Raw genomic sequence first — 27,941 nt, 5'->3', positions numbered from 1 at the left:
CAGAGCTCCCTCACACAGAACCCCTATCTGTGTCTCCAAACAGAGCTGAACTCACACAGTCCACCTGTCTTTGTCTCTCCAAGCAGAGCTACTGACTGAGCTCCTGGCTCTGTTATATCTCCACCCTCAATGCTTCTTCAATAATTATCTCACAGGTGAGAGTCTTCCACCTGCTACTTCACATAGGAATCTTGGGCAAATATATCTCCCTTCCACCTCCAATCCAATATATAATATTCCTCCCATCCAAATCCTTACTTACTACAACCTGTCAACAGATCCCTTCACATGGTTTGGTTCCGGGCTCAATATGAGTGCATACTAATGCTTCCCATCCTCACACAGTGGAACAGATCCAGGTTATAATAAAGCTTTAGTCTGGTGGTCCCAACTGCCAGGAACTTTATTCACTCAAGTAGTAATGACCAGGATTTACCCATCCCTGACTTGCTTTACTTAAGTAGTGGGTGTACAGAAATATATTGCTAAAGGGATTGTGAACCTTCACTCAATAAATTTAAATGACCATTCCCATCAGTTATCCTATAATAATCAAGCTCCTGTTTATTCTGCACGTGATTGGGTTTTTACAGTGAACAAGGCTACAGTTTGAGTGAAAATTCTGACCATTTAGTTTTGGCTTATTGTGTTCTTGTGCAACTATGGCAGTACATCCTAGAGCTGAACTGTAGAACGAAGGTCTTATTTGCACCTATTCTTTTCCCATTCTTTACTAATAGCTAAGATATCTGTAGTTGTGAAATGCTTAGCTACCAAATGTTATGCCATCTTTTATATACTTGTCTCACTCTTTGTACCTTTTTATAGGTTTTTGAGGGAACATCGGGTATTGATGCCAAAAAGACCTCCTGTGAGTTTTCCGGTGATATCCTGAGAACCCCAGTTTCTGAAGACATGCTGGGTATGTAAAGTCTTGTACAGATTAAACCATTGCTTTTTTTTTTTTTTTTTTTTTTTTACATGCCCCTTGCAATACCTGGCATTGGCAACTATGATATACTGACTAGAAGCTCATAATGCATCACACTGGTATTTTGCTTTGATCTGTCTGGATGTTCACTGAATACGTTGCTCCTATTTCCAACAGGTCGTGTGTTTAACGGCTCAGGGAAACCCATAGATCGGGGTCCCAGTGTTCTAGCGGAGGACTATCTAGATATCATGGGTAAGTTACCTTGACATTCCTATAAGTAGATTCTTGTGGTTTGGTCACATTTAAATGGAACGCCATCACACCTCAACTGCTTTACAATTCACTGCAGCTCACCACAAGACTTAATGTACAGAGTATCACACTGGTATAATAGTGCAATATAACAATATACCAAACATAAGTTTTTAAAATGCCATCTACTACAATGTGGGTTAATGCACAAAGCACTTTTGAGGTGCAATGAACTGTGCTATAAGGCTGCCCTAAGGGCCATTTTGAATCATGTAGATCACCAAGATGAATATAATTTATGTGTGAATGTTTCAAGGATGCAGTGGTAGAAAACGAAATGAGTTTGTTTTCCTGATTAAAGAGGACTGTTGTGCCCTCAAACAGTAATGGATGGTATGGAAACCACTAAAATGAAATTTTAAAGACCAATTCTGACAGTTTTGCTATTGGTAAATCGTAAACCTAACTGAACTGATTCCCAGATACTTTGGCATAGGATTATGTATGAAATATATCCTTATTGCCTAGATTCATGAAATGTTTAAATCTTTAGGCTAGAGAAATCTCCATGCACATATTCAGGTGTAATGACAGATTTTGTGAAAATGCCAGATTGCCTAGCCTCTGTAACATCCACGTTGGATGTCTCATTGTTTTTGCTGTTCACTCCTTGCAGGACAGCCCATTAATCCACAGTGCAGAATCTACCCAGAGGAGATGATCCAGACTGGCATATCTGCGATTGATGGTATGAACAGTATTGCTCGTGGTCAGAAGATCCCCATCTTCTCCGCTGCTGGTCTTCCCCACAATGAGGTGAGATTTATCGTTGGGCCAATAATGGTAGAGAATAATTTTCAAACTTCTGCGTTTAATAGACAAAAAACAAATATAGCAGACCAAGCATTTAGCATGTAAATATTTTATTAAATATATAAAATAAACCTATTTAATCAAATTTCAAGATTTGGAAATCTACAGATTTCATTTTAATACCTGGTTATTTTACTACAAAGAGCAGTATTCAGGCACTTAATGTGCTAGAGATCAAAACTGTCTCTTTCCTTACTGTGCTACTGTCACACATTCCACAGACTTGGTCCTCTGTTTTAAAAAATGTCATGTAGTTATTGCTGGAGTCCAGGTAGACAAAGTGGCTGCAGGAGATTAGCAGCACTGTGATGCAACAAAACATGACAAAGTATTTGTTTAAATAAAACATAGCAACTGTTTTATTCAGTTTAGTAACTAAAACATTTTTTTTTGTTTCTCTTTGCTTGGTTTGAGTAAATTTGAATATTAGGTGTAATAAAGTATAACCACATTGGAGCATGTAAAAGTAGGAAACAAAGTTTTTCTAAATAATGAACAAATATAGCTGCCCTTGTATACATGTTTACATTTAATCTATAGAATTGTATTTTAAAAACTCACATTGGTAAGATTAAGTGGATTCAGTTGGCACTTTTGAATGAATGTACTGTAGATAAGGAAATTTAAATACCTTAAAAAAATAAAACAAATATTGTTTTTGAGCTCTTGCTTTGGGAAATGTGAGCAGTTGGCGAGAGCTCTATATAGATACCAAATGTATATACTAATTTGTCATTTTCCCTGTTTTCTCGTGTTCAGATTGCTGCACAAATCTGTCGCCAGGCCGGCCTGGTTAAGAAATCAAAGGATGTCATGGATTACAGTGAAGATAACTTTGCCATTGTTTTTGCTGCTATGGGAGTAAGTATTACAGCATGCAGTATTGGAGATCGTGCTATCAATATTGGTGTCTGTGTGTACAATATTGCCACGTTGGTCCCAGTGTTAATCTTCTTGGTGGAATATATATTATATATGGGATATAGTAATGGCCTCAGTGCACCAAGCACTCCTAAAAAATGCTAAAAATAGGTTGAATTTTATGTAATTTTACATCTAATGAAAATTATTTTGTTCATCTTGTAATGGTAACTTTTTTTTTATTCGTTTTCCCCAAGGTAAACATGGAGACAGCCCGATTCTTTAAGTCTGATTTCGAGGAGAATGGATCAATGGACAATGTGTGCCTCTTCTTGAATTTGGCCAATGATCCCACGTAAGTTTGCTGTCTAACAACACTGGTAGGGAACGATCAGAAATAAAAACAGTTCATTGTTTTCTTAAAGGTGTTTGCTGTTTTAAGGCTCTTTAATTAAAAAAAAAAAAAAAAAAGTTATACAGTTCCCTTTGTTGCCCACAGCATTGAACGTATTATCACACCTCGTCTTGCGCTTACCACTGCCGAGTATCTGGCATATCAGTGTGAGAAGCATGTGCTTGTCATTCTGACTGACATGAGCTCTTATGCTGAAGCCCTGAGAGAAGTAAGTGTTTCAAATCTTCAAAACTATAATTGCACTGAAAGCTTGTTTTGTAGAACCCTCTCCTAGTTGGTATTAAAAATCTGCGATTCTTTTTTCAACCAGGTATCTGCAGCACGAGAAGAGGTCCCTGGTAGAAGAGGTTTTCCAGGTTACATGTATACTGACTTGGCCACAATCTATGAACGAGCTGGACGTGTGGAGGGCAGGAATGGGTCTATTACACAGATTCCCATCCTTACTATGCCTAATGACGGTTAGTGTGTGCTGTATATAGTGAGAGAAGACTAGCTTGCAGGATGTGATGTACACAACTCATGAAGAAGATTTGAAATTTTATACTGAATTGATACTGAATGTTTTGCTTTTTGCAGACATCACCCATCCAATCCCTGATTTGACTGGATACATCACTGAGGGACAGATCTATGTAGACAGGCAGCTACACAACAGACAGGTAAGAGGGTAAGGGTCTCACGTTCTGTATCTTTATCATAGTGTGATTATATTTTAAAAATATTAAACTGTCATTCTTAGATCTATCCACCTATCAATGTATTGCCCTCACTGTCCCGTCTGATGAAGTCTGCCATTGGTGAAGGAATGACCAGAAAAGACCATTCAGATGTATCCAACCAGCTGGTGAGTTACTTTTATGCCTTTTAGTGTACCGGTTTGTCTTCAATGTTCATGTGGCACTTTTTTTTTTTTTTTTTAATGAACAGAAATCTGAGCATTTGCACCTTGAACATGTTGGTTGTTATAATGATCCAAACTTAACATGTTCATTTTCAAGGGGAAGTTTTTACAAACATTTTTAAGTTTCATGAAATTGCTTCCATGATTTCTACTAGAGAACACTAACTTCAGAAACGTTATTGTTGTGAAAAAGCAGCTCTGATACTGAAACCTTCATTTAACTTTTGATTTGCTTGCCTTGGCTGAACTCCAGTAAATAAAAGTGAAAATCTGCCGAACCCTTCTGTCAGACAGCTCATGTTGAATAGCATTGTGTTCAAACCTCCACCTTTTTTCTGCAGTTGCTTTATAAATATCTTGGATGATAATAGAAAAATTGGTCTTCTTTATTCTCCTTAGTATGCCTGTTATGCTATTGGCAAAGATGTCCAAGCTATGAAGGCAGTCGTAGGTGAAGAAGCCCTGACTTCTGATGACCTTCTGTACCTGGAGTTTCTGCAGAAGTTTGAGAGGAACTTTATATCTCAAGGTAAGCAGGGATGTCCAAGATCTGTACCTATTCTGTGTTGTCACAGCAATTAGTTTGTTGCAGCTGTCTAATATGCTTTTCCCAATGTGGCCACTAGATGTCATAAGAAACAGATTTAAAACAGTATCAATGTAAATTACATTAGTATACAGGATTTGTATGGCGCCAATCTATTATGCAGCGCTGTACATTAAATAACATTCTTGTTATTGATTAGATCACTTTATGTGGAGGTGATGAATATATTTTAAGGTGTTCCATTATAAGTTCTATAAAGAATGTATACTTTTTTAAGCTATTACTCAGATCTATACTCAGCCTTTTTGCTGCACATAGTACTGTTAAGACTTAAGTCTAAAGTTTTCATATTCCATTCCTAGACAGGGCACTATCATCATGCACTTTTTTTCCCTACATTTCATATAGGTTGTTTTAGTCTATTGCCTTTCCTCAAATAAGCCATAGACTACGGTGTGTCCAACTCCAGTATTTACTGCAGCAAAATTCTAGCAATTTCTAGATCTTTGTACTTTAACTGACTACAAATGACACCAATTTTACTGCGTCGGCCTTCACTAAGTGCAAATAATGAATAGGCACAAACCAATCAGTGAAATTTCTAGGGATTCTCAATCTTAGTTGTGACCTGCTTCACAAGAAAAGGTCTGGGTTTGTTCTGACTTTTCATTCAAATGCAGTTGTGAAATTATACATTTTGTCAGTATTGGCTTGTACTTGGAGCAAGTCTTCTACATAGACAATCATGTTAGACTATGCGTTGTCTTTGCCCACCCCATATTGAAAGCTTCAGAGACATGATTCACACTTAACTTTAATCCTCCAGATCCCTTGATGGTGCTGAACATTACTCTCATGCCGTCCCGCACCATCTTGGAAATCTGCACAAGCGTGGGATTTGCATTTCTTTACGCTGAGTGGAAAATATGCATGCTCAGAAGGACAGCCAAGAGCCTCCCCGAATGCATGACGTATAAATCTCGGGAGGCTCTGCGCTCCCATTCAGTGTTGATCGCCGTGGCAGTCAAATCTTTAGGAGGGTGATGTCCTCTTAAAGATTTGACTTTATAGGATTTTTACTTTATATATAAGGGTTGTATATCCTTATATGTAAAGTAGGAATTGTGTTTAGGTCTGCTTTAAAGATGGTATTCCTCAGCTTTTGCTCAGGGGTAGGTAAGGAACCCGGTGGATCACCAGGGGCTCCTAATCCAACATTATTCTCTAGTGAACTAGGGAGACAGTACAAAGGGTCAAACCTCTGAACCCAGCTGTAACTTTTTATAAAGGGAGGTTGCACTTGTTTGAAAGGACAATATGAATGGGGTGGCCTCTGAGCCCACAATAGCCCTTAATGTCAATCAAAGGCATAAAGGGTCAGTTAGTGACTTGTTCCTAATCTGGTAGCAGTATGGATAGTGAATAATTTAGGTAAATTCATGTAAGAAATTTATCATACCTAATCATAGTTGTGGGATTGTAACAAGGCATCTTGCGCATCAGAGAAGGGGTTAAGTGGAGTTTGGCAGCGGGGTGGCTCCGGGTGGTCCTGATCCGTCACCCGTTATCAATGCAGATCCTGCTGTTCAGCCCTCCTTTAAATAGCTTGCGAAGGACTGTCACATGGGAGATGTGTATGTGTGTGGGTGGCAATCAGTTGCTAAGGCAACGAGTTGCTCGTTAAGGGATAATAGCAGCTTTGGTACACATGGATGGGAGCAGTAAGGGCACCAGGGGGGTCTGACGTGGCCCACGATTAACCCCATACATCCTTAGTTATGGCCCATAATTGATATTTTAATAGAGCAGAAGTGATCGGGAGCGCAGCATTCTAAGAAGCCTCCACATGGTGGCAGTAAACAGCGGTTTTAGAAAGTTTAGTAAATGCTTCTATTAAAACTACTGTCTTTTATTCAAAAAATGACATTTCATGTAGTAGAACAGGAGGAATAACCTAGCAATTACCTGACAATTGATGGTCGTTTGAGTTGTCTTCATAGGCCAGTCGTACTATCTTGTTTTCTTGAATTTATAACAAATATCTGAGCATACATCTTATACCAATTCTTTGCTTTTTCAGGCCCATATGATAATCGCACAGTGTACGAGACACTGGATATCGGCTGGCAGCTTCTGCGAATCTTCCCCAAAGAAATGCTCAAGAGAATTCCTGCAAGCACCTTGGCAGAGTTCTACCCTCGAGATTCCTCTGCCAAGCACTGAGAATCCCCCTTGCCCTCCTCTCCATCATTCTGCAGCCGCCCCACTCCCCACAGTTTACAGAGTCTGTCTATGGACCCCCTTTAAAGGAGCAGGGCAGAAATGGTCTCTTAAAGTGCACCTGTCATCCATTTACAGCCATATGGGGAGAAAACAAAATGCTGCTGGTTCCTAGCATACGACATGGTTTTTAAACATCCCCAGAATGGCTGCAAACATGGGTGCCAGGTACACCGTATGTGTTTGAGAAGTAAGAAATGTTGTTTAACATTTATTTTTGGTATTTAAAAAATGTATTCTAGATGAACTGCAGCACTCCTTTCAGATATGCTTAAAGCACAACTCCAATGTTTGCTTTTGCTCGCTGCAATATGGGCACCATCTTTAGTGCAGACTCACCACTTTGCAATCCAGTGCTGTCATCTTCCAGCTAGAATAAAAAAAATTAGCAGTATTCAGTCTACTTCCTGTGATCTTGTGAGTCTCATGGACATCCCATGGGTGTGCATCATTCAGCTGTGTTTTTCACAGGAGAGTGCTGCACAAAATAGCTCCAAGCCATTATATGGTCTGCAGCACTTAGGGCTCACCCACTGCTAATAAAGATTGAGAACGTGTTGTGTACCACAAGTACACAGGTAAGTAGATATGTGTTTTTAAAAAAAAGATGATGAGTCTATAAGGGGATTATTTGCAAAATATCAGGGGGTTGCTCAGTCACTGGAGTTGGGCTTTAAAGCATTTATTTACCATCAAGCTGCTTTCTGTTCTATGTAAAAGCCAGCGTCAGGAGTGGCATGCTTTATTAAACATCTATCGTATTAGGAGAGACTTTAGAATGACCCATTGTTTCATGTGCTGAAGCAGTGACTGGTGCTTTTCAGGCACTAAAGCTATTTATTGTGCAGTGATGTGCACATAGTTTTAATGTAATTTTTTCATACAGCTTTAAATGTTATGATTTATTACTTCTCTCCAGAAGTAACTATAAGCAGACTTTCAAAGGCCTCTAAAACACGTGTTCCTTATGAGGTATGGAACTCATGAATACAGATAAGTAATTCCCACTGATGTATTTCAAAATGGGGTTTATTTACTAAACTGTTAAAGTTGGCTCCCTTTGCAAGGTAAATAAGATGAATCTGTTAACTTCAACCATCTACGTGCAGGCAAAAATTTACATTTGCTAATAATTACTTATTATTACCCTTACTATTACCTTATTTAGAGCTAGCCAACAGGGAGACTCCTTGTGCTTTTGGAGGCTGCAATTATGAGATGGTTGACAGAGCACAAACCACCGATCAACCGCTTCCTCAATGGTATCATTTGAACGGTTGAGAGTATTCACATAGGCGGTTTTGATAGGTGGTTGTCAGGCATGTCAACAATCACAAAAGATCCCACCTTCTCGAATGCTGCTTGCAGCTGGCAATCGGTATTTCCCATTTGAAGCTGAACAAAATAGACGTAAACAGCTGTAAATGTCTGTCACTGCTTAAGAAAGGCATACGGTTGTAAGTCCTGAAATGTAAGTGATAACTGCACCACTTCACAACCGTCTGTCTAAACAATGCCCTACAAAGATAAATATTTACTGAAACCAACGGAATAGCCTCTCCTTTATTAAATCCACCCCATCATATTGTGCAGTCTTCTAAGTTTTCATGTATTTCAGGCTGAGAATGCTGGTGGAAATGTGGAAATACCCAGGAGATGGCTGGAAAAAAACTTTATGTATGATGGTGGCCATTTTTTTTTTTTTTTTTTTAAAGGTAACAGGTGTTTTAGATTTTTTGGTCCTTTTAAATCACGGCAACTTGTGGCTGTCCGTGTGCTGTGGAACCAAAAGCCAGAGGGGTGCTGAGGCCTGTAGTTCCACAGCTAGTGAGCTGCTACAAATTGCCAGTCTTAGTCTATGCAGGTACTTAACTGTCATTGTCAGGTTTCTAAGCAGGGGGATTGCTGCCCATTCCTTCTAGCTTATGTGATTGGTATGACCTAGCTTCTGTGATTGTTTAACCCCTTTGCCCACCCCTGAGAACAGCTTTCTTTTCTCTAGCTAGCCTCGCGCCCCACAAGTTTCCTGGCGGCTCGTTTTCTGTTGTGGGATGCATTTTGATGTTTGTGAATTTGGTGCAATAGTTGGTCCATTCCATCTGTAAACGTTGTATACATTTATTGAAGAACTGCATATCTAAATAAATATTAATATGTTAGAAGGAACCACAAAGCTTGGAGTTCTTATTTCAATATGCATATCTGAGATGGCGATACTATATCGCTGTGTGAATGGGTAGCTAATACTTGGCTCCTGCAGCAATGCCAATTAGGATTATATTGATTCTGTGTCTTTTTCATCTGTACCTCTTTATTATGCAGATTTTTTACTTTAAGTAAATAGTTTTTTTTTGGTTTTTTTTGTCGTCTTCTACTGAGAGCTACTGAACTACTCACCATTAGCCTCCCTTGAGGAATGAATAGGGTCAATAGTGAACAAATACATTACCACTTGCTGTGAAATGTCTCAATAAAAACCATTGCAGTGGTTGGAGTAGACAAGTGCCTGCCAGGAATGCCTGTTCCCACTATTTCATTGAAATTGGGTCCTGATTGCGTGGACATAATGAAGTGATATAACCACATCAATGTGTACAAATTATATATAATAAACTTGTCTATTTCTAGAATGCTGGTGCAGTGATGGCAGGTGAAAAATTGCTTGTAGATGCACAAAATATAAATTGGATTCATGGCAACGAGGTTCAAAGTGTAATCTCATTCGGCAGCAGGTTTCATTTCTGTGTGTGTTGGTATAGTAACTTTGGAGTCACGGATTCTGAAAAGGTCACTGTTCACTAGCTGATTTCTTGTTCCAAGTCCGTGACCTAGCTGGAATAAATACCTACAGCATTGAGGCCCAGCGGTAAAGAGCAATTTTAGCTTGCTATTGGCAGTAAGTTTCATACTTTTTACATATTATATTTTTTTAGGTTTGTAAGTTAGAATCTGCACATATCTATATTCTACAGCAATTATAATTAGACAGGTAAAGGTGGAGGGCTAAAAGAAAGCTTTTTTGGTTTCCATTGCTCTACCTCTGTGAACCGATTTAAAAACCACTGGTTTAACTCCACATGCCTTACATCATAAATCTAAAATGACAGGGTTTATTCTTCCTTTTAGAATAGTTGGTTCAAAGGATTTTTTTCAGCTTTACCCACATTTCTAAAATGAGAAATAAACCCTTCATATGGTTATTTTCCTTAGATTTGGTTTTCTGTCTTATTAGTAGTAACATGTGGATTTTTTTAGTGTAGAATCTCATATGGCAGATGAAGTATTATTGCCAATTAATTGTAGCTTCCTGTTTAACTGCTCTAAACTCTATAAAATGATCATTTTATAAGATTCTATAATAGTAGATGCTAGCAATAGTAGTTTGGAGGAATTTCCTTGGGGATGACAGTCACTTTCAGATATTAGAACAATTTACTGGTTATTGCATCTATCAGAACTAATAAAAAAAAAACTGGAGCATTTGACTGGGTCAGATTCCTGGAATTGTTTGTATCTGTTTCTATTATATAGGAATGTTGGTGCGTTACCTGTGTTATGGCTGGCACAATGCTTTATCCTTATTTCAGTCATATTCAATGTACAATTTACAGAAATTAGGAACTCATTTAGAGCCCCCTAAATTTGGCATCTTCTGCAGCCTTAAACAAATCGCTAAACAAATACCAGTTTCTAGCTGTCTGACCTCCAAACTTATTTTCAGGTTTTCATTATTTCTGACAGTATTATGATCTCCACCATGTGTCAAACCATAATAAGTTCCCAGTAGCTTTAAAAGCTACTTTGGTTGCCGTACTTAAGTCCTCTCCTGGGCTGTCACCCTGCACGCTCACCACTCCCACATTCAGCCGCCTCTTTTTCTGGTTTGTTTTCTGTCATCACCTTGGCTAATTTCTCTTAACTTGGACCATCAAGGACATGCTCCCTGGGAACATGGGCAGTACATTTGGCTCAGTGGCTAGCAGTGCCTTTGCAGCACCCAGGTTCGAATCTGGGCCAGGACACTATCTGCAACGTATATATAACATAAATAAACAAATTAAAATGATCCATATGGGCCTATATCTATTTATATATTCTTCATACTGTATATTGGACAATGTGTTAGATAGATTTACATATTCAACAATAAGTTTAAGTGTAATCAAATGTAACAATAACTTATTATTAGGTTTATGAACCAGCCTAAAGTCCTTACCCTCCCTTGAGGAAGCATCGGGGAAAAAGACAACTGCAACTCTCAATCTTTTTGTTTATCTTGTTTAATAAAATATATTCATTGCATATGTGTTTTTGACACGTCTATAGTGCATGACAAATCACTATGTAGCAACAAAGTTTGTCAGCCCTTTTAGGGGACAGTTAGTGACATGACTATAGACTTTTAAGTGCTGTGTAATATGTCTTTGCTATATAAATACAAGTAAATAATAATGTATCATGGCCAAGGCTAACTACTACTGGACTGTATGGTGCTTGCATTTGATGGAGAGCAAGGAGTCCCCAGACAGTCTCAAAAGCTGCAGGAAAAATTGTATTTTCTTTTAAGAAAAATAAGTAGGAGGGACTACTTGGAGGTAAAAGTGAAGTTGGGCTTGGAGTTGACATAACCCCCAATAAACATATTGTGTTCCTGTATTGTAGATGTGTTTGGGCTTTTGACATTATAATGTTTACATATTATTGTAAAATATAACTTAATATCTGTCCCAAAATTGTCTCGGGTGCTGCTATCTTCATTCTGTTTAGCATTTCAATCTTTGACCATCTTGATTGACTGGAAGAGGATTCAGTCCCAGCACCTGCAAGAGAAGCCAGGATTGCTGGGTACCTCCGACAACAAGTGCATGTTCAGCTCAGCAAAATTTGAGAGCTGGGTGCTAATCAGGTAGGTAAGAATAGGTATTGCACCTGTCCCTTTCTGCAATAAGCATATGCTCTATCACAAATTTTCAAAGTGGGACCCTGAACTTAAATGGCCTTTAATGTGTAAGAAAAATTGAAACTGATAAGATAGAAAGGATAAATTACTCCAACAGATTTACTGCTTGTAAGTCAACTTTACAGAATTATTTCAAATATTTTTATTTTCTTGTCTCTACAATGGAAACACAGATTTTTTTTGTTGCCAAGAATTCCTATTTTACACATTCTGGGAAAAGGTTACCATGGAAGAGGCTGAGAATATCTTTTCCCTGTGCAGTTACAACATAGATTGTCAAGTGTCACAGAACTGTGATTACAGGTCACAATGCCAACATGCAAAATAAACACGCATGTATGAAGGAGTCAGATTTGCCACCCCACCAAGGTCAGAGAAATAACTGAACTGCCTATTGGCACACTTGTAAGTGACTACAAAAGCATTTTATTAACAAAACCAGAGTTTTGCTGTATCTGTCCCAAAAAGTTGGAATGACCTAACCTGGAGTCTGCAGAAAAAGAATGGAACTATTATTTTCTGGCTAAATTTATCTCATGAATATTATTGTATTATATTTTCCTTTTTTTAACCTCTTACACAATGTTAGGTATGTGCTACACCATTCTCTAGCCGCAATGACACCACTGCCTCCTAAATTCCCAAAGGAAAGTTATGTTTATTGGATTCCAGAGAGAGGAAAGCAGAAAGCTGTTAATCATTGCCACCTAACTACACACCTAGGGGGTGACAGTTTAATTACTAACAGTTATTCTTGCGCAAAAAAAAACATTGGAAGCATTTAGGAAATGGATTAGCAAAAGGAGGTGAAAATGAGACTAATTATCCTCTGGTGGGATGTGAACAGCAAGAAAATGAATAAGTAAGTGCGTGTAATTGTGTGGAAGGATAATATATTGCTATGCATGCTGTAGTGTAAGTTTCTTGTCTCACTGATGTGCAAGAAAGAAAATAAACTTTTAGATTGTCAAATCCCATAGAGTAAGCTTCTTTATAAATGTCAACTTGATGTTACCAAGCAGAATTCAGTTTTGTGCATTACAAACAGACCTAGTTTGGCAATCTGGCATTTTTGGTATCAGCCTGCAGAATGTGTGGGAGAGAAACCTGGTGTGCTAAAAGGCTGCTTACTATCATTTGGGAATAAATGTACTTTAAGCCTACAGTACCACATCCTCTCCCACTATGGTGCACACTTCCACTCCAGAAACAGGAGTTGCTTGAGATGGTCCCGTAAAAGTCTTCATGATCTACGTCAGGCTGTCAAAATTGCAGCAGGCCCTAACTCTGTCACAGGAGTGTTTATTAAAATAGCCATTGTTAAAAGATAGTGGTTGTCAAAACTTTTTAAGAATACTCATATAGATGTTTTATAGACTCAGGACATACAACCCATAGGGCATATGTGCAAACCAGTCAGAACCATTGGTTTTCATACTTCTTCCATGCCAGTGCAGCAGAAAGTATGCCAGTCCATGCCAGTGCAGCAGTGGTCAGATAGCAAACTTAGATGTCGGTGAGGACAGCCTCTTTACTATATCACTTCAAGTTTCATAGGTTAAAAACTAAACTTACCACTACAGTGGCAGAATTTTCCATAAATTTATGTTTTAGGAACTATTTCTGCAAAAATCAACCTGAATCTTCCAGGGCATTCTTGCTGCAGGTAGGGTTCCTACTATTATTTTTATAACTATAAAAAAGACTGAAGAAAAACAAAGAACCTGTATATCATCCTACATCCGTGTTAAAACATTTAAAGTAAGTTTTAAGTTTAGGGAAACCCTTTGCAAAACCTTACTGTATCTACACCTCGCTGTGCACTAGCATAATCAGTTATATATGTAATAAAGATGTAATAAAACAATAAGGAATGGCGTTTTATCTGTCATGTAAAGACCTGTCTGGCCAACAGCTGATTTTCAGGCACATCAGTTGCGTTTATTGGCTTCTGGTATTTGGAATCTTGTAGGACAGAAGTTGTAGAAGGTAATGGTTAGATGCCATCAGTCTACCTTCCTCCCTATCATCCAGTTCAGCTCTGCCTAATGTCCTGATGCCCAGTGGTGTGCTTAGTGTATTTGACGCCACCATATTTGCTATAGTAATCATCACATGAAACTAATAATGCTAAGAATTCAGACCGTGCATATTTTAGTGTTTCATGTGACCAGTGGTCAATACCAAAGTAGCCCCTTGTGTTGGTGGTCAGTGGTAAAGAACAACTTACAATTATGTCTGTGGTATACTTCTCTCTTACTTTCATGGTCATTTCCTGCTTACATTGGTGGTTAGTTGTTACATCCCCCTTGCCATTGCCCTTGGTCATTGTGATAAATTCCCCCTACAAAAATTTAAAAAAATAATTGGTGTCAATATTTGCTTACCTAAAGCTACGTACACACGGCAGATTTTTATCGCCCGATAATCGGCATCGGCCAAATATCGGGCGAAAATCTGCCGTGTGTACAGTCGGTGTCGTCCATCGTCCGAACGACCGACCTGCCGGACCCACGGACGATGGACGACGACCGATCCTAATGAAAGGGAAGGGGAGAGCGTGCAGCAGGGTGCCGCTCCGTCGCTCTCCCCCTCCCCTCTCCATAGAGCATGAACGGTGCTGTATGTACAGCACCGTTCATGCATCGTGCAGTCCCTTGTCGTTGGAAAGGATCGTGAAAGATCCTTTCCAACGACAAAAATTGCAAGTGTGTACGCAGCTTAAGAGACCAGAGTATAGAGCCACTGGTCCTTTAACTGGTTCTGCTAGCAGTTTCATCCCAGGAACTATGCAGGCAGCAATAATCACAATTACTTGTGAAACCCCTTAGTGACCTTATATCGAACCCAAATGAGAAAGGCACCTATGTAGGGTATATTCACAGACTCCCTGACTAATGTTCTTACTGATTTGGATTCAATTGGAGACAATGTAATTGTAATGAAAATATGAACCATGATTCCCTACCAATTAAAGACAGTTGATAACTCAATGAACAACTTGTGAATTTTGGCTTATGGCAGTAGATGTTCCAGACCCTTACTCTGCACAGGAATAGTTATTTAGCATTAGGTGCCACAGGGCATTGCAATATTTTATGTTGACTATCTGCAAGAATGATAAATACAGATGACAACTGGGTCACATATTTCATTTTAATGAGAGACTGTGGTTAGAAGTGCCAGACAGGATTCATGCCTTTGGGGTCTGCCATGGAGGATGCCTGACATATAGGTTACTGAAAAGGGACAGGGTCTAGGTGTGCTCATTTAACACAGTGTTCTATTCCTGAACCCTATCCCTCCTCCCTTCCCCCAGTAATCAGCTCAGGGAAAATTTCTCTGCGAAGAACAATTATAGTTCATTAGCATCTTCATCTGTCGTGTGTGGGCTGTTAGAAATGGAGCACAGGCTGTACACTGATCACAGTGCCTTACTATATATGTGCAGCATACAGCTATGTACAGCTCTGAAGATGTCAATATACACGTGTGAGCACTGGATGCAGTTTGTATGACTAAATCCAACATGGTAAGCAGGGTTTGTTCCTTATTCAGGGGCAGATGCATCATACATGTAGACTGTGCAGCTACACAAGCACCCCCTGAGAGATTGGGTTGATTTATTCTATATGTGGGCCAAGAAGCTATTGAGGTTTGGTTGGTACCTACTACCCTACTACTACTTGGTTACCCTAGTTGCATATTAGACCTGTGGTAATGAAAAGGATACTATTTATTGAGCTAGAGCACCCTTTCCTAAACTTTTGGACCTGTGAAATAATTTTCAGGATTCAGGGAACCCTGCTTGGGGGGCAGTAAAGAAAAAATTTCTTCTGATGGCAAGTGTAAAGAATGCCTCCCTCCCCTTCCGTACAGTGGTGACCAGAGTACAACCTTTATAGACAACTAAAATACATCGCCATAAACTTTGGCTCTACCAAGTGGTGTTGGCCTTTGAACTATTTTAAAACCCTCACTACTTTTCACCACTCCATTTCCCCCTCCTATTGTGTTATACTTCCCCACCTCCTAGATTGTAAGCTCTTCTGGGCAGGGTTTTCTCCTCCTCCTGTGTCACTCTCTGTATCTGTATGTCATTTGCAACCCCTATTTAATGTACAGCACTGAGTAAATGTGTTGGTGCTATAAAGATCCTGTTTATTGATAATAATAATAATTTGCAAGTTTCATCTAAAAGGAGGTGAATCACGGACAGTTTGAGGAACCTTTAGCAACATCTGGAGAAACCTTGGTTGAAAATGGCTGCCCTGATGACTTTTATCTTCCCTTGCCATGGAGCTCCCATACTGCTCCCATACTGCTCATACAGCTCTGTGGTTAACATGATTACACATCATCAAATCAAAGCCGAAGGGTTACAGTTGACCTGCAAAGTTTCTTTTTTTTTTTTTTTTTTACTAATCTTTATATTCCATAGAACTCAATGGGGACTGTTATGCATTCTCCAAGGGTAGCCAGAATATGGATGTGCCAGGATAACTCAGGCATCTCTGCTCCTGCCAATGTGGCTGGAACTAGTGTTGCCCACTTTTCCAGGAATCCTACACAGCAGATGCTATTTTACTGAAGGAATTTTGCCACCAAACAGAACAATTCTGAAACACTTCCAAGAAGGTTTCCAAACACAGAACTTGCTGGTTTCTAGTTCAATCTGTGCTGCTCTTGTGTATGTACTATTAGTGGCAGACCGTATTCAACTATCACACTTGTAGATGAATGGATAGATAGAGAAGTCTTTAGAATAGCCTGAACTCTCTCATAGTAGATACTATGCAATTAGTCTCAGAAAAAAACCCTGTACATGCAGTTCAGATGGTGCCAGGACAAAATAGGTCAGGAAGGAAGTAAAAAGAGACCTCACTGCTGGACCCCATTGGGGTATTTCAAACCAGGACATGGTTGGGGAAATCATGAAGAATGCCTCTCACATTTACCTACCCTAGAAGTCAGCATTGTCCAAATCTACTTATCAGTAAGAGGAGGTTCCAGCACCCACTGAACCCCACATCTAATAGATACACCCAAAGTCCCAGAAGACATAACAGTAGTAAGTTTTGCTCATATGATATGTTCACCTATGAGTATCAACTATAGTGCAGAGCACAGTCAAATTTGTGATAGATGTACTCTTCTCTGTGGAAGACAGTGACCATTTCTTACTACACTTCCCATAACGTTTTTTCCCCACTGTGGAGATATAATGTTTAAAGCTTACGTTTGCTGAACCACTGAAGCCTGACAGTCAACTGCTTTACAGACTGCCATAAAGAGGATCCTCCAGGTTCGAAATTTGTGCAATGCTTTCCATTCTCTTTTAGTGTCTCCCTATCCCTAACCTTGCACAGTATAAGCAAATTATCTTGCATACAATGTTGCCACAAAGTAAATCAATTAGTTGACCATTTTAGACATCGATGAGCCTACCCCTAGAGGCTATGACTCTGCACTTCTCCTATAAAAATGTTCAGTATTAAACTGACAGCTTTCTAATTAAAAAAATTCTAATTAATAAATGTTTTTCCTAAAAATGCACCCATCATGAACCCACAATTTATACATATTTCACATTGTACACATAAAGTAACCTTGGGGGTGCATAAGGAAACACTAAGAGTCATTACCGGGCAGCTATATAGGATGACCCTAAGCATAATGTATAGCAGAGTGAACAATGCTTCATAGAAAGTTAGAAAATTGTTGTGAGGTCATAAGCTGTTGTAATTTTTAAAGCTTGTGTACTCTAACACAAAGTAAAACATAACAATGTGACACTGAGAATCCATCTACCCATCTCAAACGATATATGTGGTTTTGACTTCTGCTCAAGTCAATATTCTCACCTCTCCTGGTTCTAGGCACAACCTCATCATTTAGTTGTCAATGTCAGAACTTCAGTGTACTGCAGAGGCTCTGACAGTCAGAAGCTATGTGACAAGGAGTGAACCCTAGTTTAAAAGAAGTTGGGACCCGGTTGACAGCTGGGGTCTATGCTCCAAGAAGCTCCATAAAAAAAAGGGGTGTCATGGAATTCTAACACTGGTACTTATGGTGCCCGCACTTTATTACTGTTGCATTTTGCAAAATTATCATTGTGTGATAAGAAGTACAATTTAAACTTAACAGATACAAGAATAAAATAAAAATGTTGGAGGAGATGGTAAGAGCACAATGGGATTCAAATGACTTCTTAGGGTTATGTAAACTTGTCTCAACTCCTTTCCTCTGCCACAGAATCACTCATTCACCTTATGAGTTTACAAAAACAATACTTGAAAGTTGAAAATGTAAAGGAAATTTAAACATGCAACAAAAACTTGCAAAACAGGGCTTTCTCCCATGGTTTAAACCTTTTTAAACTTTTTTTTTTAATAAGATTGTTAGAAAAATGTTGGTAAAATTTGGGTGAATTTGGATTAAAAATTGATAAAACATTCCCTAAGCCTCTAGCAACACTGCGGCATTCAGGTCCATAATTGCTTCAAGTACTTACCTATAGAGTTAGCTTGAGTTAAGGCATGGCAGATAGTTATACTATAAGGCTGAGTACACATGACAGATAATTGTGAGTGATTGTGATCTTTTTAGGTAAAAATCCAGCCTGTGTACAGTGATCCCTCAATGACTATTCTATTTTCATATGGAACAGGAAACAGTGCACTGTCCCTTACTCATTCTCCCCCCTCCGAGCGTACAGCGCTCATTCCTTCAGAAAGACAGCAACATGAACAAAATCTACAATATCTAATGTGTACAAACCCCAATACAATCAGCAGTGTATATTATTATATTACCATACTTATTAGAATCACTACTGTTTGTACTAAGTGTTTTTCCCATGGATCTGGTATAGATCAATTCCAGTTGCAAATCTCCAGAATGAGTCCTCTTTGCTGTCTGTGTTATCTTGAAGTTTTTTACTCACTTTTTGTGAATTTGTTTTTAATGTGACATTAGGGAAAATCCTTCTAATGGAGTAATAAAAATAAGAAAATACTTCTCACCCTTCCTTATTCACTTGAAACTCTATATCATGCATCCATGATAATCATTTTGTCATAAACAGTATATATACAGTTTGCAGTATTTTCCATGGTACTGTCTGTAACATAACAGCCTTACATAATCCAGGAGATTTCTTTATTTAAACAATATAAACATCAATTCTTAATTTATTTGTATGGAATTAGGCAGCTACCAGGCTGCACCAGACACAGAGATATGGCTTCCCCTTCCCAGGTATATAATACTGCCCTGACCACTTTTGATATTGACAATCGGGGTAGGTGTGACAGCACCAACCCATATTCACAAAGGTTTTAGCATCACAATGGTCACATAATTCTCTTAGTGCTTGTCTACTTTTAGATGTGAAATATACAGACATTGTCTGTAATTCAAAAGATCAGCAGTGTATTGTACAATAAACCTGACATGTCTTATAGGTGTTACTCAGTGATCATTCTCTATGACCTCAGCAGAGTAGTTCCATAAGCTTCGCTTTCACCAAAGCATTGTCTATGAGCTCTTTTTGCTCTAAAGATGGCACACCATTGTAGCTTCTTCCATATGTCTGCTACAGATGTACAATGGGTTCTTCATTTTTCTTTTTCAGAAATTCACAGTTATGAGTTCTCCTGCTATTCTTCCCGGTGGCCATTCTCCTACCAGTGCACAGAACACATGACTGCGTGCGGCACAAACTCCACAACACGTCATTGTGGCGATTTGCACAAAATGTTTAGGGAACAAAGAGTACCATATAGAGTGTTATAAGAAGGGCTCTTTATACACACAAAATACCGTGTGTGTGCGCACTCATACTCCCACAGTTACTTTGCACATGGTGGACAAACACACAAGGTACACAAAGCACGCATCCTTCCATGGCCATTATATTCCCACCTGATCAATCTCACAGACTTCAGTGAGGCGTATGTCCCCTATCCTATAGAGGGTTTCTATTCTATCTATAGATTTATCAAATCTCTCTTGAACTTCTTGATAGCAAGAAAACGAGGATGCCAGTCCCTTCAAGGTTTCAAGTTTTAATGCACACACTCACCATAACCCTTCTCTTACTAACTAGTGCAAACTAGCATAGTTGTACTGCTTCTGCTACACATTTGGTTTGCGCAATCTCACAGTCTAGTAATTAATCAATGGCTTTTACAACTTTGGTACATCCCATGTTGGAGTTTATAAATGGAGGTCATATGTGTAGATTTGGACAGAAGCAGGGATAGTTCTATGGCTAAAGTAACCATTGTGACAGTTGGCATAAAAAGCACCGCCAGGGTTGGTAATGGACAAAGTCTATGTAATGCTTCCCTCTAGAAGGTATACTGAATGAACAGCTATTGCAATGTGTGAAGAAAGAACAAGAATCCTTTTTATGCAAACTTTTCTAAGTGGATAGGATGCTAGTAGAGTGTAGAGAATTAATTAGAATGTTGAGTGTTAACATAATATCACACCTAACTGATGTATTCAAATTCTGAGGTTCTCAGCGGAGCAGTGAAAATGTTAAAAATGTTAAACTTCTTTGTTATTTCTCACTTAAAAAACTGTTTGATGCAAGGAAAAAAAACTAGAAACCGAAACATTGAATGGACATTTTTTTTGCAATTGCTGGTCCTCACTATAATGGGCTTCCTTATCCTTGGATGCCAATTTCTACACGATACAAATGGTTTACTGGTGTATTTAATCTATTTTTTTCTGATAGTCACATACTGTGATTCTCATGTAACATGGCCACATATAGGCTAACCCATATAAGGATTTCGAATATAAGGAGAATTATATAAGGTTTAGATTACTGTAGCCAAGTCTTGTAATACCAATGGTTGCCTAGTATAGAGTCCACCAGTGATTCATAATGCAGCTCTTTTATAAACCTTCCTCTAAATATGCCCACGCGTGATATGATTGATACAAGTTACACTTGTGGTAGAGCTGATCCTAAAAAACAAAACCCAAGCTCTAAAGTGTTTTCTGATTTATTTAAACAGAAAAGTATAAAGGAGTAGGGTCTGAATTCTAAATCCTCATATCTTTGATCCTGCAGTTCTCCAGACTCAGATCTTTCAACCTAAAGGTATTGAAGCCCAGTAACAGGGCAATGACATCAGCAAAGTCCTAAATCAGAGTAAAGCTACATACACACGTCCAATGGTTCTCGCCCGATAATCGGCTCAGGGGCGATATCGTACGAGAATCTGGCGTGTGTACAGCTCCCGTCGTCTATCGCCTGAACGACCGTCCTGGCGGATCCACGAATGATGGACGACGAACGATCCTAATGCAAGAGAAGGGGGAGAGCGCAGCGGGGTGCTGCTCTATCATTCTCCCCCTCCCCTCTGCATAAAGCAGAATAATGCTGTATATACAGCAGTCATTGATGCATCGTGCAGTCCTTAGTCATTGGAAAGGATCGTGAAAGATCCTTTCCAATGACTATAATTGCACGTGTGTATGCGGCTTAAGTACGGCGCTGATAACCTGTGTCAACAACAGGGAACTGTGGTGGGCCTACAATAGAAGCCTCAGGTTAGATAATTCACCATAAATGCTACAGTGTCACTGGGTGAGATTCTGTAGTCTAGCAGGTCCAAAAACATGTCATTGTATGTTCATCGGAGTGCATCAGAAACAGTGTTGTCAGCTCAGACAGAAAGGAACTAATAACCTACTGAATTTATGGTATGATCAACAGAGTATACTTTTTGTATATGCATCATGGGAATGTATTGCTTGTACTAATTATGAAGTTGTGCACAGCCATACACTGTTAGGGCATGTAAAAGAGCTTGCTTGCCTTTCCTGTGATGTTCACTAGTATTGATGCAGAAAAAGGAGCATAACATGATGTTAGTAGGTCAGTACTCTGACAAAAGTGCTGCCATTTCCCTTTATCCTAGAATAAAATGGACCCTGACTGCAGCATTGGCTCACTTTGAAGTTTTGGACTTGTACATTGGACTTGGATTTGTAAAATAAAGAACTTCTGTTATCTAATTGCCATCCTCAGACTTAGGGAATGTTTCCCCCTTGTCCCCAATAACACAGATTTTAGAATTAAATGAAGGGGAGGGGGGGCAAAGATGTAAATGGATGTTAAAGGGTGACCTGGGCTTGAGATGGGCCCCCTGCAGCCTTCACTGGAAGGACACCTGGAACCTAGGATAGATTTTGCAGGGGAATAAGGGCTAGGGCTTAGACATTGCTTCATCTGCAAATATATAAAATATCAATTCGTTTTAAGGAAGAAATGCTGCCCATAGGGTCTTCTGTACTAATCTACAACTTTGTTTTTTGGGGCAACATTAGCAGTTCTTCCTTCACAGACTTTCAGGCATAAGGTCCAACGTATCTCCATGCATTGTCCATTCTTACTCATTCACACTACATACACTCACACCCAGCTTCTTTCACTGTAGTCAGATCTCAGTAGCTAATATGTCCTGGAAGGAGAGCTCCATATCAGGAAGAGTCATGATGGGGATGTCATCCAGGTCCTCTCCACTCAGAGCTCTCAGCCTTTGCTCCAGGGCCTGGCATCGCTGGCACATATGAAGGTAGTTTTGCTGCAGCTGGCGCTGATATCGAATGACCTTCTCTTTCTCGTCCCGCCATGTTTTTCTTTCCCTCTGGAACACATCGGTCATCTGCTCATTGTTCTGCCTCTCTGCCTCCAGCTCTGTACGTAGGGACTCCAGTTCTGCCTCTGTTGCCACTGAATCATCCCTATCATCTCTCTCGGCCTCTGCCACGCGCAACCTTTCCTCTGCATCTCTTGCCCTTTGCTCCTGGACCTCTGCACGCCCTTTTGTCTCCCGAAGTTGAGCCTTTAGGCTTAGAATTTCACTGGCACGTAAGGATGACTCTTCTTGGGTGTCCCGTAACTGCTGACGTAGGGAAACAATTTCCCCAGATTTCTGGCATACCTATAGGAAATATCAGTACAAAATAACTGGCACTGAAAAACCTAAAGCTAGATCTCTGTAACAATATAAAATTATCTAGATAACAAAGATTTTAATGCTAAACTTCTGGCAAAAAAAAAAAAATATACAGATGATATTCAACCATAAAAGCTGTCCTACTTGCAGAAAATTAGTATTCTTGTCCATTCTACTTTCACGATTCCCACAGTTCCAACAAACAGTTGAACCAAGTTGACCTGACTTTTCTCTTCTGTATTTAGGACAGCCAAGTCACCTACCTCCAGCTAATTTCTGGTAATGAAGGTATAGTAGCACTTCATTGTCTTCATGTGCTGCCCCTTCTTATTCCATTCTGACTGTAGCTGCACTTGTTACTAAATCAAACTCAGGTGCCTATGCTAGCTCTATTTAAAATAATATAAACACGCCAGATGTTTAGGTTTAGTTTAGGTTTAAGGGAAAAACATGTTCCTACGTATTATGGAACCTTTCTAGTTACTCCAAAGAACTGCATTTGTTCAAAGCCTCGTTTAGCCTAAACTGACTGATAACGTATGACCAAAGGTTACAACAAGACTTGGGTAAATATATATGTATATATATATATGTTCTAATGATAAGTTAGAGCATGAACTGTTGACAGCTGATTTGGGTAAGCCCCCTTAAACAAAGATTGCATCTTTATACTTGTTTTTGCTGTGCTATTGCTATATTAGATCAAGATGCCTAAAATTAACATTTTCTTAATTTTTTTCTCTTACCTCCCATTGTGTTTCATCCATAGATGGGCTAATGGTGATCTTCTTCTCCTTTTCATAACCTCGCATTTTGCCTTCCATGGGCTCCCTGTCTGTAACCTGAATAGAAAGCATATGCTGGGGTCTCTGGCCCCTCTGGGAGCTTTGTCTTGACCTGGAAATACCTCTTTGGTGACCTTCATCTGCATTTTCACTGGGTTCTGCTCTTGCTAAGTCATCACATGATGGAGGAGACCTTAGACCTGGCTTTGTGGGTACACTGATTATCTTATTAGCATTGCCACCATCTGACAGAGACATAGCCCTGAGGCTCAGCATGTTGCTCCTGGAACTCTGAGTGATGTTGTGAGCACTGCCTCCAAAACGCCCTGTTGGCATGAGTAGAGCATCCAGCTGGCATGCAGTGCCCAGCTTGCTGGGATGAGTAGGAAGGCTAGACATTGAGTTCCTGCCAGACTGTGACATGCCATCTACACAGTGCCCAGCCCGGCTCTCTGCCTCCCGTGACCGGTCTGGCCGATAGTAAAGAGAAAGTTGTGGCCCACTTTCTACAGCTGGATAACATGTGACGGCTGAGTTTCTGCGCATGCCAGGCTTCAGTGGTGATGGGCGCAGGGCATTCATTTCCTGTGGGAAAATGATAACATCAGAAGCATAAGACATCAAATCTGTTCATGTTCATAATCCTTTTTTTTTGCTAAACATACACTATACTATACTATATTTACTACACTAAGCATTATATGGATCAAAACTTAAACATAACAAAAGTTCAACATCATTTCAAAACATCAACCATAACAATGTATCAATTTGTGGAGTCCCTGCCATTATTTTGTTCTGACATCCCTACATGGAACATAAGAACATTATCACTATGTGTAGACATGTCTTCTCCTGGGTAGAGTTGTCGATGGTGGGAGTGGGAGCAGACGTTGTGTACTTCTCACTGACTTCCAATAATCATAGGATTAAATGATTGTGTGGGTCTAGAATTAACTAGTTAACAAATTAGCCAGCTTCAGAAACAAACAAGACAATTGTCAGTAGGTATGCATAAAGATCCACAGCTCTGCTCTTAGATGTTTAGAAGAGTTCTTGATTAGACTAAAATTCTTGGATATCAAACCATCAGGAGACAGTTTTCTAGAAGGTTTGTATAGAATGATAAAACACAGATTAAATCCTATTGGTACCCAAAGCGTCCTGAGCATACTTTGGCGTTAGGTTTCAGGCACCCTAGAGCCAAATGCTTTAAAACTGGTTAAACCCTAAAATTATGACAACAATAAGGATATATTGCACAAGTTTTAAAATGGTGAGAGCTTTCTATTGTTATTGTGAATATTAGTGATGAAGAATCTTCTAAGGTTAAGTTTACGTAACTGTTGAAAAGAGCTGCATGGTAAAAACACTTTTTATAAAATGTTTTTTTTTCCTGTTTTTGGAGGTATTTGTAGCAAGGGTAAAAGTTTTAGATGCCATATTAGGTGCCAGCACCTCGGCTAGTGTTAGATACAGACAATCCAAAACAAATGTAATATTGCATACAAGAGAGCTTTTGTAGACGAATATAGTTGAGTAATTTACACCATACTATACTATACATAGAATGGATGATCCTTCCCAGTAAGCACACCGATAAAGCAAGGTTTTTTAAAACCTGTTCCTAAAGAATTGCCTGGTGTGTTATTGCTGACTTCACTTAATAAAATTGCTGTCTTGGCGATCCCAATGCTTTCTCACTCACTGACCTCCTTCTTGAATTGCTTGCTGTCTGGCTGCCCCTGACCTCAATAGCTTCCTAGCTGGCACACAAATTCAAGCAGAGCAATTTCAGATCTACAGTGGAGGCGAATTAGCACTGGGAATATGCCAGTAAGGTAGTCTAGAAAATTATGATGGTGAGAAGCCTATTTTCATTCCAGTGTGCTTTTTATGTCCCACAGTTTGTAAACTGTCTGTTTATACATCCTATTCTTTTCTGATGATTGTGATTTGTTCAAAAAAAAAAACCTAAACAAGCCATTCTCTATGTTTTTAACCCTGAAGAACCCTTGAAATAATTTTCAGGTCTCAGGCATCATCGAATCAGGAGTTTAAGGAACCTTGCAACCTTTGGAGGAACCTTAGAGTTTCATGGAACCTTGGTTGAGGATGGCTACCCCAGACTATACTTAGATTGTGTTTTTTTTTTTTTTTTTTTGGTCCACCACAAGAGAGCACAAAAAAACTCAACTACTCCTATGGGAGTGAGTTCTACATGTATGTAAATCCTAAAAAAGGAAGAAAAGAACATCTCTATCTTTCATCTTACCAAGGAAAGAATTGTGTAATAAATATAAGGGGTTACCTGTTGATCCCACTGGAAATCTTGTGAACTGATGAACTCCTGTGAACTTCTTGCACTGCCTGTCTCTGTTACATTCTGATCAAATGCATGGTTCCTAGTTGTCTCTATGGGCTAAAGATTACCTTCTCTTGATGTAATAGAGAGGAAAGAAGGTTTTTTGTGGTCCTAACACATGTTTTAGGGTCCCAGTTCTATCTCTTAATAAATACAGTACAGTGAGGGAATGGTGTTATCCCAGGACAGAAACTGTGTCCCCGGAAGGATCACTGGATGAAAATTTCCTGTAAAATTGGTGCTAAGATGCAATATATTACATTTTTGTTATTGGCTTTAGATTCACTCTTAGCAGGAGATCTTTGGATGAGTGGTAAAGAAAATGCAAATTACAGCTACTGATTTTTTTTGTGTTCTACTAAAGGTAAATATCCACATTTTCATTTTTATATTTAACTTTTACTACAAAGTAATGAATATTTAGGCTTCAATAGCTTGTTCTCACCAGTTCTAGGCGGTTGGGAAAGTGGATCATGCTGGTCTGGCTGCAGGGCTTGTTCGTTGGCACAGGATATTCCGGGACCGGTTGGGGTTCTGGTTCAGAGCTGTTTACTCCATGATACTCCTGTCGAGGTGTTACATGGTCCCGTGGTCCTACATGATCTCTAGGACCTACATGCTCCCTCGGTCCCATATGTTGTTTCTGACTTACTTTGATGTAGAAGAAGTCTTCACTGCGGCCCATCTTAGATCCCCCGCCCTTGGCATGCCCTGACTCTTGGGAAAAGCCAAATCTTAGGATGCCGTCTGAGCAACGGCTCAGCTTCTTCAGATGAGGTGGCTTTCTTCCACGATGTTGAGACCCTCTTCCTTGTTTGCTGTTAAGGCCATGCCCAGATAGGAGACTGCCCACACTGCCCATAATGTCACAGAAATGGTCAGAGAGGAAGATCTGATAAATGATGAAGAAAGATAGGGAGACAGAGTCATATCCAGAGGCCCCCCATTCTTAGACTGAAGAGCCTAAAAGAGAAAAGAAGGAGCAACAAACAAACAACTTATAAAACAGTAGTAAACTTTCTTATAGTATGCATTCATACAGCAGTGCCATTAGAGAATAAAAAGTTGTTTAGGCTAATGCAAGCCACAAATTATGTAAAAATGAAAAAAGGCTAAACTTAGAATGCAACTTAACAGATCCATATATCTGTTTATTGTACGTTAACCATGATCATTGCAATGTGTGATATCTATAGAGTAAAGCTGAGATGTGGTGCCACAACAACACTTCTTATGGTAAAGTGGGTCAAAAATAACCAAAAGGCTCCCAAAATATCAGCATGTCTCACATTCATTACATTTTGAAAAATTTAAGGGGTTTACGCCTCATTTAAGAGAAGTAGGTTTGTAGAGGTAAGTAGAGTGGGTTTTATATTTTTTTAAAGTTTAAAGGAAAATATAATGAGCCTCCAGCTTTTAGACCCACACATAAATTATGCTACAAGGTATTCAAATGGTAAACTATACTTCTCACTGCTGCAGTATGAATTTGTCCTTGAGCACAGATAAACAGCTAGGGAACCAGCTCATAAACAGTATTCCGTGAGAACAAATTAGTCAACCTATTATATTCTTTTGTTAAAGCGCACCTTTTCCATGTAAAGGCTACTTCAGACCCACAGTGTTCTGCTGTGGGCTAAACCATGCTCCCAACCTTTCCCATTAAAGTCCATGGGAGAGGTTGGGAACCATATTTGAATCCTGTAGATCAGGGCACAGTTGCTAAAAGCAACAAGCTGCCTTTGTCCACATAATTAATGTTTGTTTCTGATTCTTTGTG

General features: G+C 39.3%; 2 protein-coding genes across 2 annotated transcripts in view; one reads left to right on the top strand and one right to left on the bottom strand.

Moving 5' to 3' along the window:
- The window catches only part of ATP6V1B2 (ATPase H+ transporting V1 subunit B2), a 21,222-nt gene extending 11,983 nt beyond the window's left edge, over nucleotides 1–9,239 (top strand). Inside the window, exons 4-14 of the mRNA XM_072399846.1 lie at nucleotides 829–922; nucleotides 1,109–1,186; nucleotides 1,863–2,002; nucleotides 2,819–2,920; nucleotides 3,178–3,275; nucleotides 3,420–3,543; nucleotides 3,646–3,796; nucleotides 3,915–3,997; nucleotides 4,078–4,182; nucleotides 4,639–4,768; nucleotides 6,867–9,239. Of these exons, the coding sequence (XP_072255947.1) occupies nucleotides 829–922; nucleotides 1,109–1,186; nucleotides 1,863–2,002; nucleotides 2,819–2,920; nucleotides 3,178–3,275; nucleotides 3,420–3,543; nucleotides 3,646–3,796; nucleotides 3,915–3,997; nucleotides 4,078–4,182; nucleotides 4,639–4,768; nucleotides 6,867–7,009 (1,248 nt within the window). The 3' untranslated portion in view covers nucleotides 7,010–9,239. The remainder of the gene's footprint in view (nucleotides 1–828; nucleotides 923–1,108; nucleotides 1,187–1,862; nucleotides 2,003–2,818; nucleotides 2,921–3,177; nucleotides 3,276–3,419; nucleotides 3,544–3,645; nucleotides 3,797–3,914; nucleotides 3,998–4,077; nucleotides 4,183–4,638; nucleotides 4,769–6,866) is intronic.
- Nucleotides 9,240–19,170: 9,931 nt separating this feature from the next.
- Nucleotides 19,171–27,120, bottom strand: LZTS1 (leucine zipper tumor suppressor 1). Its single transcript, XM_072399845.1, has 3 exons — nucleotides 26,607–27,120; nucleotides 23,758–24,381; nucleotides 19,171–22,996 (listed from the first exon to the last, which is right to left on the bottom strand). Exons 1-3 carry the CDS (start codon nucleotides 27,021–27,023, stop codon nucleotides 22,490–22,492), a joined length of 1,548 nt encoding a protein of 515 aa, XP_072255946.1. The 5' UTR covers nucleotides 27,024–27,120; the 3' UTR covers nucleotides 19,171–22,489.
- Between the last annotated feature and the right edge of the window lie 821 nt (nucleotides 27,121–27,941).

This window comes from Pyxicephalus adspersus, chromosome 2 (genome assembly GCF_032062135.1).
Source record: "Pyxicephalus adspersus chromosome 2, UCB_Pads_2.0, whole genome shotgun sequence".
NCBI classification, from domain to species: Eukaryota; Metazoa; Chordata; class Amphibia; order Anura; family Pyxicephalidae; genus Pyxicephalus; species Pyxicephalus adspersus.
Note: the sequence above shows the minus strand (reverse complement) of the source record. Positions and strands in the feature narration are given on the sequence as shown.

Bases quoted from the DNA above. Each gene is read 5' to 3' on its own strand.
- LZTS1 (XM_072399845.1), bottom strand. From the start codon at position 27,023: ATGGGCAGTGTGGGCAGTCTCCTATCTGGGCATGGCCTTAACAGCAAA. The intron at 24,382-26,606 runs GTGAGAACAAGC...ATTTTCCCACAG, and splicing joins TTCCCAACCGCCTAGAACTG to GAAATGAATGCCCTGCGCCC. The intron at 22,997-23,757 runs GTAAGAGAAAAA...TATTTCCTATAG, and splicing joins TGGATGAAACACAATGGGAG to GTATGCCAGAAATCTGGGGA.